Source organism: Marmota flaviventris, chromosome 2 (assembly GCF_047511675.1).
Source record: "Marmota flaviventris isolate mMarFla1 chromosome 2, mMarFla1.hap1, whole genome shotgun sequence".
Lineage (NCBI taxonomy): Eukaryota > Metazoa > Chordata > Mammalia > Rodentia > Sciuridae > Marmota > Marmota flaviventris.
In genome coordinates, this window is record NC_092499.1 from 157,949,691 (window position 1) to 157,966,246 (window position 16,556).

Here is a 16,556-nt window from a genome sequence, read left to right on the forward strand (position 1 = left end):
CATTCCACTATTGTCATGTATTTAAAAAAAATTTAAAGGAAAAGCCAGTGAAAGAGCTGCCATGTGGAGGGTCTGAAAAGCTCCAACCTATTTCTGGGAATCTAGATGGCTACCTACATGCTCAGGAAACATTTCAAGAAGTTCCTAAACTTTCACCTCTGGCTTGCCTTGAAGCACTGTACAAGCAGGAAGTAAAGACTAAGGTAGGGCTGCAAACTACCTGGATGAGTGTAAAAAATATGCCCCAACACACATCAGAGCCTGTTGGCAAAGACTATGAGAATTCTAGTTCCAAGTATTAAAGAAAGTTCTGTCTAGTCATTACCTTCCGTCACTAAGTAAACTAAACAGAAACGTCAGTGAACAGACATGAAAAATAATACAGATTTTACATATTAGTTCAGAAAGTCACTTAAACAAAAAACACAAAAACAATTCTGGGAAGGGGGAAATTGTCACATTTTATTATTTAAAATGTTTGTTTCAATAAAAAAGCAGGAAAAATGAAAAGAAACAAGAAACTACGGGTCTTACATGGAGAAAAAAAAAAGCAGTCATTAGAAACCATTCCTCAGGAAGCCTAAGTATGGTATTAAACTTACTAAAGGCATTAAAAGTTATATTAGATATGTTCAAGGAACTAAAGGAAATAAGGTCTAAATAACTAACATAAAGTATGAAAATAATGTACAAATAGAGATTATCAATTAAAGAAATATCAATAGGTCCTGAGGGTAGCACAGTGTTAAGGGTGCTTGCCTAGTATACACAAGACCTAGGTTCCATCTCCAGCACCGCACACAAATACACAAAAAAATTAATACAAGAAACCTAAGTTATAAAAAATAGAAATGAATATAAATGTGGAATTTATGCAGTTAAAAAGTACAATTGCCAGAATGAAAAATTAACTACAGGGCCTCAGCAGCAGATTTGATTAGACAGAAGAAAGAATCAGCAATATTTAGTTTCTCTGGTCTGAGGTAAAGAAAGAGAAATGAATAGAAAACAAAGAAAAATGAATAGAGCCTCAAGAGACCTGTGAGACACATAAGCATGCAATTAAAAGTCTCAGAAAGAAAAGGAAAGAAAGAGTTCTGAAAAAATAATGAAAGAAAACTTTCTAAATTAGATTAAAAATAAGCTACACATGAAAGAAGCTAAATAGAGTCAAAGTGTGAGAAACCCATAAAGATTCACATTTAGACACATCATAATCGAATGACTAAAAGACAAAGAATCTTTTTGTGTATATATGATGCTGATGATGCAACCCAGAGCCTTGTATATGCTAGAAAAGTACTCTATTACTGAGCTATACCCAACCCTCAAAGAGAGAATCTTGGAAGCAAATATAGAGAAGTGATGCTGTCACATCCAAGGATTCCTCAATAAGGACAAAAGCTGATTTCTCATTAGAAACTACGGAGGGCCCGGTGCAGTGGTGCATGCCTGTAAACCCAGAAGCTTGGGAGGCTGAGACAGGAGGATTGTGAGTTCAAAGCCAGCCTCAGCAACGGTGAGGAGCTAAACAACTCAGTGAGACCTAGTCTCTAAATAAAATACAAAATAGGGCTGGGGGGATGTGGCTCAGTGGTTGAATGCCCCTGAGTTCAATCCCCAGTAACACCCACCCCCCAAAAAGAAACCATGGAGGTCAGCTGGCACATTCAAAGTACTGAAAGTAAAAGACTGTCAATCAAGAATTCTATACCGGCCAACACTTTCCTTCAAAACTGAAGGAGAAATTAAGGTAGTCCTAGATAAACAAAGACAGACTCTGTTACTACCATGCCGCCAAGGAAATACTATAAAAAATACTTCAGGCTGAAATAAAAGAACACTCAAGAGTAACTCAAATCTACATTAAGAAATAAAGAATACTAGTAAAGGAACTGGTAAATACAAAAGGTGATGATATATATATATATATATATATATATATATATATATATATATATATAGTTGTTGTTTTACAACTTTTTTCTCCTATATAAAGACATCTTTGTAAAACAATAATTATACATCTGTATTAATATCCAACATATAAGGGGCTGGGTTGTAACTCTATGGTAATGCACTTGCCTAGCATGGGTGGGGCACTGGGTTCAAGTCTCAGCACCACATATAAATAAATAAATAATAAACGTCAATCAACAACTAAAAACAATTTTTTAAAAACATGTAACATGTAAGATACAAAGCTATAGCTTGTATTATAATAATATGACAAAGAAGTAAAGAGAGAATGGAGTTATATAGATGCAAAGTTTTTACATGCTCCTGAAATTAAGTTGGTATTAATACAAACTAGATTATTACAAATGTTGTCTTAGTCAATTTTCTACTGCAATAACAAAATACCTAAGGCTGTCTACTTTATAAAGAAAAGAGTTTTGTTTATATCAAAGTTCTGGAAACTCAAGAGAATGGTGTTACCATATGGTTGGCTCTTGTGAAGACTGGCTACATTACATGGTAAATGGCATCACTGTGAAAGCATGTGTAAGGGGCAGAAATCACATGGTGAGTCAGGAAATATTCACAAGTTATGCTTGCTTTTATAAATAACTATTCTTACAGGAATTAACCAGGGTTCAACAACAATGACAATATTTTTCAGGGGCAGCACCCTCTAACTTTCCACTAACCTAGCTTTCCACTAGGTCCCACCTCTTAAAGGTTCCATCACTTAAATATCACAATGCTAAAGACCAATCTTCCAGCAAATTAACTTTTGGGGAACACACTTAAATATATCCAAACTATAAAAGATGCTAACTGAAATACCAGGGCACTAATAGGAAAATAAATGACAAGAAAATTAAAATGGTGCATTAGAATATTCTGTTTAACCCAAAAGGAAGTAGTGTTGGAGAAATAAAGGAAAAAAAATAGGTAAATACCAGTAATTCTATTAAATGTAAATGTATTAAACACTTCAATTGAGACCAGAGACTAAAAGAATGTACTTTAAAAGAACATGACTGTTCTTTTAAACAATGCATATATACTTTTCAGAAATAAAAAAAGATTACAAGGAAAATCTTGAATAGATGTATGCTAACATATTAGACCACCTTGACAAATTAGATAAAAATCTTACAAAGTTACTATCAAAACTGACTCAAGAAATAGAAAATCTGAATAGACCCATAAGAAGTTAAGCAACTTAATTACTGATCAAAAACTTTCCACAAAGAAAGTCTAGGACTAAAGGGGTTCACTGATGAATTCTACCCATATTTAAAGAATTAAAATAAATCCTTCACAAACTCTTCCAAAAATAGAAAAAAACATTTCTTGCCCAGTTTATCATGCTGGTTTTTGACACCCAACTCAAAGATGTCACAAGAAAACTGCAGGGCCCTATTTCTTATGCATAGAGATTAAAAGTTCTTAATGAAATAAAGCAAACTAAATCAAGCAACATATAAATAGGATTGCACATTATTACTAAATAGGAGTTTTACCCAGGAATGCAATCTTTATTCAACATACAAAAATCAATAAACTCCACAATGCATATATACTTCAAAAACAACATGCTGTACATGGCAAACACATACAATTTTACCTGTCAATGTAAAAAATAAAATAATAAAATAAATCTGGTGGCAAAAATAGGAAAAATACTCTCAGATTTTAAAAAATCAATTAAAGAAATATGTCCTATTAATTGGATAAAGAGAATAAATACGATTATCTCTATACACACAGAAAAAGCATTTAACACAATCTAACACAAATTCATGATGAATATTCCTCAACAAACTAGAAATAGAAGGGAATTCCCCCAACCTGACAAAATGCATCTATGAAAAAAACCACAGTCACAGTGAATAGTAAAAGATGGAAAGCATTCCCCTCAAGATCAGAATTGACACAAGAATACCCCTTTTATCACTTTCACTTAATGATGTGCTACAGGTCCCAGCAAGGGCAGGAAGGCAAGGGGGGAAAAAGAAACAGAAGAAGAAGGGGGAAAAAAGAAGTAGAAGAAGGAGGAGGAGAAGAAGGAGGAGGAAGAGGAGGAGGAGGAGAAGGAGGAAGAGGAGGAACAGAAGGAAGAAGAGAAGGAGGAGGAGAAGGAGAGTGAGAGGGAGAGGAGGAGAAGGAGGAAGAAGAGGAGGAGGAGAAGGAGGAGGAGAGAAGGAGGAAGAGTAGAAGAGAAGGAGGAAGAGGAGGAGGAGGATAAGGAGGAAGAGGAGGAGGAGGAAGAAGAGGAAGAGAAGGAGGAAGAGGAAGAGGAGAAGGAGGAAGAGGAGGAGGAAGAGGAAGAGGAGAAGGAGGAAGAGGAGGAAGAAGAGGAAGAGGAGAAGGAGGAAGAGGAGGAGGAGAGGGAGGAAGAAGAGGAGGAGGAGGAAGAGGAGGAGGAGAAGGAGGAGGAATAAGAGGAGGAGGAGGAAGAGGAGGAGGAGGAGGAGGAGGAAGAGGAGGAATAAGAGGAGGAATAGGAGGAGGAGGAGAAGGAGGAGGAAGAGGAGGAAGAAGGAGGAATATACTTGGTTCTGTTTAATATGTGCAAAGTACCGGAACATGAGGATGTACCATCCCCTCCCTCAGCTCAGCCAATTCTATGTCTGGTCTTTCAGATTGTTTACATGTTTTTTTGTTTTATTCCTGGGGGACTCGGGATTGAACTCAGGTGCACTAGACCACTGAGCCACATCCCCAGCCCTTTTTATTTTTTATTTAGAGACAGGGTCTCGCTGAGTTGCTTAGGGTTGTTATTAAGTTGCTGAGGCTGGCTTTGAATTCTCAATCATCTTGCCTCAGCCTCCCGAGCCACTGGGATTACAGGCGTGCACAGCTGTTTCCATTTTTTTGAGACTATGGATGATGCTACAACAGACAAAGGATATTTTATCATTTTGAACTAAAGTTCTTAATCCTAAGGAATAGATGATCAAAAGCAGAACTACTAGGACAAAATATGTGTATATTAATTATGATGGTCATTGTTAGATTACTCTCCCAAAATTTCTGGGCAGTAACACTTATTTTTAGATTTCATATATTTTAGAAAATATCTCTTTCTAAAAATATAGTGAAAAACTATAAGCAAATGATATTTGGAAAGTTTTCTGAAGAATAAGAAATCAATATTTGTTCTCCTGTGGAACTTCTCTAATCCCCCGCACTATCAAAAGAAACAGTGTTTTCCACAAAATGCATTTTCCTCTTGCTAAATTGACTTACGTTTCTTTTCACTTTCTCATTCACTTCCTCTCATTTTCTGTCACTCCATATCATGTACTTATATCTGTGAATACAATTTTCTCACTTGTGAGAGCCTCTTTCATTTAACAAACATGTTGCATGTATTTTAACATTAAAGAGAGCAAAAAAAGATAGTTGCCTAGCCAAATGTTCCTTCAAAAGCTGTTTTAAAAATATCTGTTTCTCTTTCTTTTAATATTTATTTTTTAGTTGGACACAATATCATCTTTTATTCATTTATTTTTTATTTGGTGCTGGGGATTGAACCCGGGATCTTGAACGTAGTGGGTGAGCACTCTACTGCTGAGCCACAACCCCATCCCTCTTTCATTTTTGACTATGACAGAAAACAAATTCTTTCAAGAAATGCCCTCTTCCACTATTTTCCAAAGTAAATGACTTCATCCAGTAACTGAAAAGTAGGTCAATTGGGGGGGGGGGGCAAGAAGCATTTATTTATTTATTTTTTGCAGTGCTAGGGCTTAAACCCAGGGCCATGTATATGCCAGGCAAGCACTCTGCCACCACATGACATCCCCAGAGCCAACAAATTTATTAATTAAGGCCACAGACCCCCCCCAAATTTTTTTTCTAAAAGACCAAAAAAATAGAAAACAAATTTAAACAAACAACAACAAAAGCTTCCAGACCAGTCTGCTGGAATCTGATTCCTAACTCTACCTCTTACTAATTGTGTGACTCGAAGACAAGTTGATTAATTTATTTGAGTACCTATTTCCTAATCTGTAAAATGAGTATTAAAATAGTATATATTTTGTAAGGTTGTTATAATGGATGTGTATATATATACATGTTTCCTAGAACAGTACATAAAACAAAGAAAGACTAATATAAATATTAGCTGTTGATTTGAGCCATACTCCCCATCAGCTACTTCAAAGGTATCCCCAAAAGGAATCAAAGAAAGAAGGGTCCAAACTTCATCTATCGTTCAGCTCCACATGAAATAGGGCACAAACCTCATTCAAAGAGAACAGTTCTCAGTTCTTTATCCTTTCATGATGGTAGGCCATGCTGGTGCAGGCGGAAAGGGCCCAGGCCCTGCCCTGCAACAGCTCATATCTAGAGAATTGTGAGAAGAGCACTTTCTACCCTCTCCTAGAAAAAAGGTCTGTGCATCTAGTTTTAAGGCATCTAGTTTTGAGGAACTATGTGTGTAATTCAGTATAATTTTTCATTGTTTTATGAACCAAAACATATAAATAAAATGCTATTAATGTAGAAGACATGCACTAAATACAAAAAGACAACCTTTCTACTTGTTATGGCTCAGAGTCAAATACAGCCATAACTTTGAGGGTCAAGGGTTGAAGGTAGCAGCTTAGAACTCCATTTGGGAGCTTTTGTATTATTTAAAATTGAGCAGTGATTCAAGGAGGCTGTTTCTGAGAGCAGCACTGTGGGTTGGTAAGGTAAGAAATTGGCCTTGCATAGGTAACTCTAATAATTCTAATAATTCCTCCACTCACTGTTCTTTCCCACAGTAGGTATGAGAAAGACTGGCCCATATCCCTGGTCCCTCATCATCCTAATACATACACAGTGTCCTTCAAACACCTGTGTCTCTTGTCCTGAGTGCTTTTGTCAGCAGCCATGCAGCAGCTGGTAGTGCAGCCAGATGCATCACTCAGTGGCTGGAGTTAGAAGGGAAATACCTTTCTTGCCTTCCTCATGGATAGGATACTTCTGGAGCACATGCTATACAGTATTCCAGGGTTCCCTGTGGATCTGAGTGTCACAGGCTCACAATGGTGATCTACTCAATTACACACTCCCATTGGCTTCTTTCTCTTCCCTGTGTCAACATTCCTCCCTCCTTCATTGTATGTACTTCCTGGGACTACCTACTAAATAAACTGTTTGCACTCAATCTTGGGATATGCTTCCAGGGAATTCCAACCTCAGTCATTTGCTTTTCAATGGGGATACTGCAGGATAGTTTTAGGACACTTTATATAAAGGTGTCTGTTCCTTTACCTATAGGCAACGGGCCTTGCCCTACAGTGGCTGCCCTGGTCTTATGGGGATACTGCAGGATAGTTTTAGGACACTTTATATAAAGGTGTCTGTTCCTTTACCCATAGGCAACGGGCCTTGCCCTACAGTGGCTGCCCTGGTCTTATATATACTGCTCAGATTCTGAGAGAAGCAGTCTTGACCCATTAGGAATGAAAGAATGCTTCTTGCCATCTAACACTGGGGTGTCACCTTCTGTCTGATGCCTCTCCTACAGTAGGGCTATTCCTGGTTACAGCTCAGTCACCTCTGCTGACAAGTTAAAATTCATGGCTAAAGCTACTTCATGGCTCATCCCTGCACAGAAGGCATATATCTGTTTTTAATGACTATTCAGGCTTTCTCTCTTCAAGTTCTTCTTCAGTTGAGCTGAAAGTATTTCTTCTGCTTGGGCAAGGTTGGATGCTCCTTTCTGGGCAGTTTAGAAATGGGCACTCTGCTTGCCATGGTTGACCTGATTCAACTGGAATCTTACAGCACCAAGGGAGACCATTTCATTTCCTCCTGTGGTTAGGTTAAATAGTAGTACCTAGAGCTGGGGCTGTAGCTCAGTGGCAGAGTGTTTGCCTAGCATATGTGAGGCACTGGGTTTGATCCTCAGCACCACATAAAAATAAAAATTAAAAAAAGGCAATCTGTCCATCTACAACTACAATTTTAAAAAAAAATGTAGTCCCTAAAGTTGTTTTTATCACAACGGGAATTTCTCCTGACTTTGAAAAGCACTGCCTTCATACTACCTTGAAGACATTGTGGCAAGGTGGCTAATAGCACAAGTGTTCTGGATTTGAATTTTGGCTCTGTTTAGTTATGTTCTGGATTTGAATTTTCGCTCTGTTTAGCTATGCAGCCTTGGGCAAGTTAACTAACCTTTCTGAGCCTTATAAAATAGGAATAATAATAGCATCTATTTTCAGGATTATTTAAAGGGTTAGAATTGGGGCTGGGTTTGTGGCTTAGTGGTAGAGCACTTGTCTCACACACATGAGGCACTAGGTTCAATCCTCAGCATCAGATAAAAATAAATAAATAAAATAAAGATGTGAAAGGGTTAGAATTGATGCACATAAAATGTGAATGTAGCACTTAACACACAGAAAAAGTCACTACCCATTGTAAAAGTAACAACTTACATAGCCATTCTCCTACTTGCAGGTAGGGTTATAACAATGGAGGGGACACTCCCCAAGCAGACTTTAGTCCTGTGATGAGATTCCCTGATCTTGCACTGTTCTCCAGCCCTGGAAGAGTATTATCAGTTCATTTCTGTTTCTAATAGAATATATGTCACAGGACAATAGAAAATTTATACTCTCACTCAAAAATGCCATGACTACATACGTTTTGATGTTTATATATATATATATATATATATATATATATATATATATATATATATATATATATATATATATATTCTCTAATCACAGCTCATACCAAAACACTCAGCAATCAGAAGAACATGTAGAAGAACATGCCTAGAGATAAACAAAATGAGAGTTTACCCCAAAATAAAAGATAACAATATGTAATAGAGAGGAGGATTATTAAATTACAGTAAAATTTGTGAGAATTCAAATGAGGCCTTGACTTTGTCTTTTCACTATCTGAAGTTTCTAACTAAATTAAGAATGGACAAAGAGGAATGAAGAGAAGGGAGGAGGGATGGGAATAGGAAAAAGACAGTGGGATGAATTGGACATAACTTTCCTAGGTTCATATAGGAATACATGACCAGTGTAACTTCACATCATGTACAACCACAAAACTGGGAAGTTATACTCCATGTCTGTATGATATGTCAAAATATATTCTATTGTCATGTAGAAGTAAAAAAAAAAGCAAATAAACAATTTTTATAAAAGAATGCAAATAAACTTGGGGGATGATGGCCAGTTATTCATCCTCTTAAGAGAATATGTGACTCTAAAGAGCAGCCACTGGATGCATGCAAACAATGGATGTCTTACAACAAAACTGAGCTAGAGTTTTACATTTAAAAAATTGACAACCATTACTTGATGATTTTTTCTTGGCATGCAAGTCATTGCTTTTTGCTAAATTTTTAAAACTATCTTTTTATAATTCAGAATCATCACTAATTTGATACAGCATCCCCTCTTATTAGTGCTTTCCCCTGCAACAACCACCCCAAATCCAGGCCCTTGGTTAATTCCTCATGTTCACACTGTCCCTGATTTCCTCAGCTCCATATGCTCATTCCCCAGGTTCATACTGCTTTGTACTGCTAGCCTCATCTTCCTGCAGCTTCAGTCCTATAATGGAACCACTGTACTCACAAGTCTTTACATCATCTGCCCCAACACACACTCTTACAATGATAATTCTAGGAGTAAATCTCAATTCCTGAGCCTGGGGCATTAGTTCCAGGTACCAAGTCTCAAGATTTATCTGTCCATTATCTCTACAAGCTCTTTAGATTTCAGGCAGACTGGACAACTACCCTCTGGTATTTCCTATTTCTACTCCTTTATTTAAAACATCTCCTACTCCTAGAGTATCTACACACCTCCACTGATCGTTATTCTACTCATCCTTCCATGCTTGTTCAAGCACCAACCCCTCCACCAAGGCTTGGGTTACTCACTGCAAAAGAAGTAGTCCCACCTTTCTTCATGTTGCTCATGCCTGTTCCCTGTAATTGTCACTTATCACACACTATCCTGTGCCTTAGAAAGAGTACTGCTTCGTGAGAAAGCACCTTGAGAGCAAGAGTTGTGACATTTATAGAGGGACCTACTGTGGCTTTTCAAACAGAACAGTTGCTCAACAACTATATACTGAATTCAGTCAGTGAGACTGTATGTGTACTAGGTAAGTCCTTGGAGACCAGAGACACTGGGCTCAGAGGCTAATTCATATGACTACTAAAAGAAAAAGAACTTGGATTTCCAATAAAAATACAACATTACTCATAAAGAATTTGGGAATTAGTGTATAATAAGGATTAACTGTCATGATTTTTTTGCAATGTATTTACCTTTTAACTGACTGAACATCAATAGAAAATTGAAAAAGGCAAGATATAAGTTTCTCAAAATGTTACCTAATTGATTCTTACAGTCAAATAGTCAAAGATTTAATAATCAAAGATGACAATTTTCAATCAAAAGGGAAAAACTTCATTCTAGTTATTAAACATTTTACAGTGTTGTCAGCACTGTGTCTCTTGTTTCTGTTTAAATATAACTTAAAAGAAGACTCCATAACTTTGTGCAAGGTAGTGCAAATAGAAAAAAAAGTAGCGCAAATAGAAAAAAAGTCTCCCACATTACTTAAGTACCATTGACACTGCCATACTAAGAATGTGTCTATCAGAAATGGCATAGAAAGAACATGCTAGTTTGTAGATTAAAAACATGTCAATTATTTCATGACTGAATGTCAAACAGGAAAACTGGCTGAATGGTTTAGAAGTCTATCACATCATACCACATTTGGCCTACATCTAATGGCATATAAATCATTTATCATTAAAGGCCTTTTTATATAGGTCAAGGTTGCTGGAGCTTGGTGTTTTGTATCTTACAGTTTAAAGAATGCTCTAAATTCTAGGTTTTTTAACTTTTTAATCTATGGGGAAGAAAAACTAAAACTTCCTATAAACTCAGATTAATGCCTGCTAATGCACGGAAGAAAGAAAAACTAAAACCTTCCTCCTACTATAAAAACAAAATAGTGTGGCCTCTGTTTCTTTTCTGATAAGAGTCTTAAATACCAAACAGTTAACTGCATAATAACATTTACTGGCAGCCAGGCAGCCTGCTTAGCAGATATATAAAGCAGGTAAAAGGAGAAAAAGTTAATTTCTTGGCTGAATGATTCCATCGGTAGCTATAGGGCAAACCTGAAAGTCTTTTAGTAAAGTAGCAGTTGATTCTTCTATCAATCTGTAGCACACATACTCTTCCAAGGAAAGCATTAAATATGAAAATCATATCCCGTTATCATCTGTTTCCAGCTTTCAGCCCAGTAAGCTTTTCTTAATGAATGCTGCAGCCTAAGGAACAAGCACGCTGTTGGCTTTTCTGAATAATGGAGTGATGCTACCATTTTTGCTTATTACAATATCGACTGGCTGAGGGGGTTTCACATATAGTCACAAGTGACTACTCTTGCCAGCATGCTCCAAGTTATTACAAGATGTTTTTAGACATTTCATCTAAAAGAGCTTTACTGCTTTTAGTGAAGAAAACATCTATGGTCTTGAACAGAATCATTTATATGGAGATAGGCAGGAGGATTAGAAGCCTGCATTATGGCAGATACATAGCAGAATTTATTTAAGTATTCCTTGCTGGTCTTTTTGTCTATTGCTTAGATATGCAATCTCTTCTTTCCACTTTCTCTGTGAGAAGGTTAAAATGTACAAAATTATATATAAAGGAAAGAATCAAAATACCACATTTTCATTGAAAACATTTCTCAAACTAAGAAAAAGTAGTTACAAAGCATTATTTAGAAAAACACAATTTTACCTACTAACCCTGAGGTTTTCTTGGGAATCTAAATCTTAACCCCAAAGTGATTGCTTTCAGCCAATTTAATTAAGTTAGACATTAAAGCAATAGGAAATAGGTAAAAATCTTTAAATAATCACTTAAAGTTTAACCAAAAAGATGTTTGTTAATAGAAATTTTATCATTTTAATTTGTTACCTTCTGTCTCTCTTCATTTTTCAGTTCACCCTTTATTCCCAGTCTATCTTTTGAGAGTAGCTGCATCTTCTTAAGTTGAGACTCATATTCAATCTAAATATAAACAAATTTGATTTTGTGCTGGATATTATTAACTAGAACTTATTCATATCTTGCAGTCTTAATAATATAAAAGGAATAGTAAATTAGAAAGTAAAAGCTGATGTTATCAAGAAATTCAACTTATCTTAGAAAAATAGACAATTTCAAAAGTAACATATACCAAAATGTTGAATTCAATAAAACGTTACATATATTTTGAAATAAAACAAGGATTGATGGAGTTTCACTTATTAAAATCTTTTTAGGGAATAAAACTTTGATATGTTTAACAGCTTGATACTTTCATTATATTATCATGTAAATCTAGTTACTTGGTTATGAAAGTAAAACATTTGACATCAAAGATTTTCTTTGAAAAGTTATATCTTAAAGGGGAAAAAATCAGTCCAACTGATTTTTATCTACATGACATCTACATTATATCATGGTCCTAACAGTCACAGCCATTATGTATATTATTTGCTAGACATCAACTTAAAGTAGAAATATACTGCAGTCAGTCATCAGTATCTTAAAAATCAAGTTTGCTCTGGTACTAATAACTACATTAAGAATGTCTGTATCATTACCACACTGTAATAGATTGAAATGATTAAATCATCAAATGACTTTTCTTAAATGCAAGGCATAGAAAAAGCACCTTGATTCAGTACACTAGTAATTAAAGCCTTAAAAAAGTCACTGCTTGTGTTCCATCACAGATAAGTATCAGAACATTTTCTAAATAAAACAGCTGCTCATTGCAATAAAAACATACATAAAAATAAAGTTAAAAAAGAAACACACCACGAGACAATCAAATTAGAAAGCTATTTCATCAGTTCTCAGTCTGAATGGTAAACAGGCCTAAGCTTTGTTTTGACAAACAAAAAATGCATAGGCAATAATGGCCAAAACTGATTTCTTTCCCTCAAAATATTTTAAAAGGTATTATATGCTGCCCCCTTTTTAATAATAGGAATTTTTTTCTGTAGCAAAATGTTATTAACCTGATGAAGGGCAGTAATAATCTAAATAGATAAAATAGATACCTAATTAAAGTTTTATAAGGCCAGTACAAGTGACAAAATAATAAACCAATAAAAGATAAGCAAATAAGGCAATTATGAAAATACAATTTACATATCTGTGTTTTACATCTACTTCTTTAAATTTATAGATGTTTAGTTTTTAACTTTAAGTGCCTTAAACAGGCATACTTTACAGATTCCAAAGGAAAGTATCTTTAAAAAAGGAGGTTAACTAGATTATGATATAAACATCTAATTAGAGATTTTTTTAAAAATTATTTTTTCTTGTGACTACAAACATTTCCTTTTGCTCTTTGAGATCAGTGGGCTTTGTACCTGATATTTTCATTATGGGATTATTTAAGTCATACCTTCCAAAGATAGAGCATTTTCTTATGGAAACATGAGTTTTATTCAATTCTTTTGTTGAAGCAAAATAAAAGTGATAACTACATAAAAGCTTCATAAAGAATAGTTAAAAAAAATACAGGGTATGGTGGCACGTGCCTGAAATCCCAGCTATCCTAGAAGCTGAGGCAGGATGATCACAAGTTCAAGGCCAGCCTGGGCAACTTAGTGAGATCATCTCAAAATAAAAAATAAAAAGAGCTGAGGATGTAGCTCAGTGGGAGAGCATTCCTGGGTTCAACTCCCAGTACCAAGGAAAATAAAAAGAGTAAGAAAATTATCTTAAAGAGTCCAATTTAGATTTTTCTTAATATATCTGAAAATTTTACTGAACTATAGGTCACTCTTTCTAAAGTACTAATGCACAGAAAAACTGTACAATGTATTTCGAAACCAGAGTTGTACTACTGACAAATTGATAAAAACTATAACTCTGCAACCACTACCTAAAAGTACTTTGTTCTCTTTTGCCTTTTATTTATTTTCTGCCTTTTGTTTTTATACACTTATTTTTACTTGGTTATTAACAATAAAATCCACCTTCTGAAAAGCTGGAGAGGGGGGGTTTTCAACTAGGCTCTGCTGGACCATAAGGTTCCCTAGTCCCACTTTGTTCTAATTGCATTATTTTTTTTTTTTTTTTTTTAATTTTTTATTGTTGGCTGTTCAAAACATTACATAGTTCTTGATATATCATATTTCACAATTTGATTCAAGTGGGTTATGAGCTCCCATTTTTACCCCATATACAGATTGCAGAATCACATCAGTTACACATCCATTGATTTACATATTGCCATACTAGTGTCTGTTGTATTCTGCTGTCTTTCCTATCCTCTACTATCCCCCCTCCCCTCCCCTCCCCTCCCCTCCCCTCTTCTCTCTCTGCCCCCTTTACTGACATTCGTTTGTCCCCCTTGTATTATTTTTCCCCTTCCCCTCACTTCCTCTTGTATGTACTTTTGTATACCTCTGAGGGTCTCCTTCCATTTCCATGCATTTTCCCTTCTCTCTCCCTTTCCCTCCCACCTCTCATCCCTGTTTAATGTTAATCTTCTTCTCATGCTCTTCGACCCTACTCTGTTCTTAGCTACTCTCCTTATATCAAAGAAGACATTTGACATTTGTTTTTTAGGGATTGGCTAGCTTCACTTAGCATAATCTGCTCTAATGCCATCCATTTCCCTGTAAATTCTATGATTTTGTCATTTTTTAATGCAGAGTAATACTCCATTGTGTATAAATGCCACATTTTTTTTATCCATTCATCCATTGAAGGGCATCTAGGTTGGTTCCACAGTCTAGCTATTGTGAATTGTGCTGCTATGAACATCGATGTAGCAGTGTCCCTGTAGCATGCTCTTTTTAGGTCTTTAGGGAATAGACCGAGAAGGGGAATAGCTGGGTCAAATGGTGGCTCCATTCCCAGCTTTCCAAGAAATCTCCATACTGCTTTCCAAATTGGCTGCACCAATTTGCAGTCCCACCAGCAATGTACAAGTGTACCCTTTTCCCCACATCCTCGCCAGCACTTGTTGTTGTTTGACTTCATAATGGCTGCCAATCTAACTGGAGTGAGATGGTATCTTAGGGTGGTTTTGATTTGCATTTCTCTGACTGCTAGAGATGGTGAGCATTTTTTCATGTACTTGTTGATTGACTGTATGTCCTCCTCTGAGAAGTGTCTGTTCAGGTCCTTGGCCCATTTGTTGATTGGGTTGTTTGTTCTCTTATTGTCTAATTTTTTGAGCTCTTTGTATACTCTGGATATTAGGGCTCTATCTGAAGTGTGAGGAGTAAAGATTTGTTCCCAGGATGTAGGCTCTCTATTTACCTCTCTTATTGTATCTTTTGCTGAGAAAAAACTTTTTAGTTTGAGTAAGTCCCATTTGTTGATTCTAGTTATTAACTTTTGTGCTATGGGTGTCCTATTGAGGAATTTGGAGCCCGACCCCACCGACTGTAGATCGTAGCCAACTTTTTCTTCTATCAGACGGCGCGTCTCTGATTTGATATCAAGCTCCTTGATCCATTTTGAATTAACTTTTGTGCATGGCGAGAGAAAGGGATTCAGTTTCATTTTGTTGCATATGGATTTCCAGTTTTCCCAGCACCATTTGTTGAAGATGCTATCCTTCCTCCATTGCATGCTTTTAGACCCTTTATCAAATATAAGATAGTTGTAGTTTTGTGGATTGGTTTCTGTGTCCTCTATTCTGTACCATTGGTCCACCCGCCTGTTTTGGTACCAGTACCATGCTGTTTTTGTTACTATTGCTCTGTAATATAGTTTGAAGTCTGGTATCGCTATACCGCCTGATTCACACTTCCTGCTTAGCATTGTTTTTGCTATTCTGGGTCTTTTATTTTTCCATATGAATTTCATGATTGCTTTCTCTATTTCTACAAGAAATGCCGTTGGGATTTTGATTGGCATTGCATTAAACCTATAGAGAACTTTTGGTAATATCGCCATTTTGATGATGTTAGTTCTGCCTATCCATGAACAGGGTATATTTTTCCATCTTCTAAGATCTTCTTCTATTTCTCTCTTTAGGGTTCTGTAGTTTGATTCTATACCTAGCAGACCCAAAAGGGTCTACAAAGAAACTATTAGAGCTAATAAATGAATTCAGCAAAGTGGCAGGATATAAAATCAACACGCATAAATCAAAGGCATTCCTGTATATCAGCGACAAATCCTCTGAAATGGAAATGAGGACAACCACTCCATTCACAATATCTTCAAAAAAAATAAAATACTTAGGAATCAACCTAACAAAAGAGGTGAAAGACTTATACAATCTAATTGCATTATAAACAAAGGATTCTACTACTTTAAAGATTTTTTTTTAAGTTTAGAAAATACTAGGTAGATTAATCTTTCTAAGACTTTCCCAGTTAAAAATATCTCATGTGACATCAGAGTACATATGACCTTATTTGCACCTCTATCTCTAATTGTCAGTCTTTCAACATTCCATTCCTAATTTCTTTTCCAATCAGGCCCTCTGTGTTTCTTCTATTTTCACAATACATCAGGGTTTGGAATGTATTCCTGTCCCCTTCCTGCCACATGACCTAAACTTTTCATGGT

General features: G+C 35.9%; 1 protein-coding gene across 2 annotated transcripts in view; it reads right to left on the reverse strand.

Annotated features, from left to right (window-relative positions):
- Positions 1-16,556, reverse strand: part of Kiz (kizuna centrosomal protein) — a 127,368-nt gene that overhangs the window by 96,142 nt on the left and 14,670 nt on the right. For both annotated transcript variants that reach the window (XM_071608689.1, XM_027953705.3), the window contains exon 4: positions 11,940-12,032. In XM_071608689.1, the coding sequence (XP_071464790.1) occupies positions 11,940-12,032 (93 nt within the window). The remainder of the gene's footprint in view (positions 1-11,939; positions 12,033-16,556) is intronic.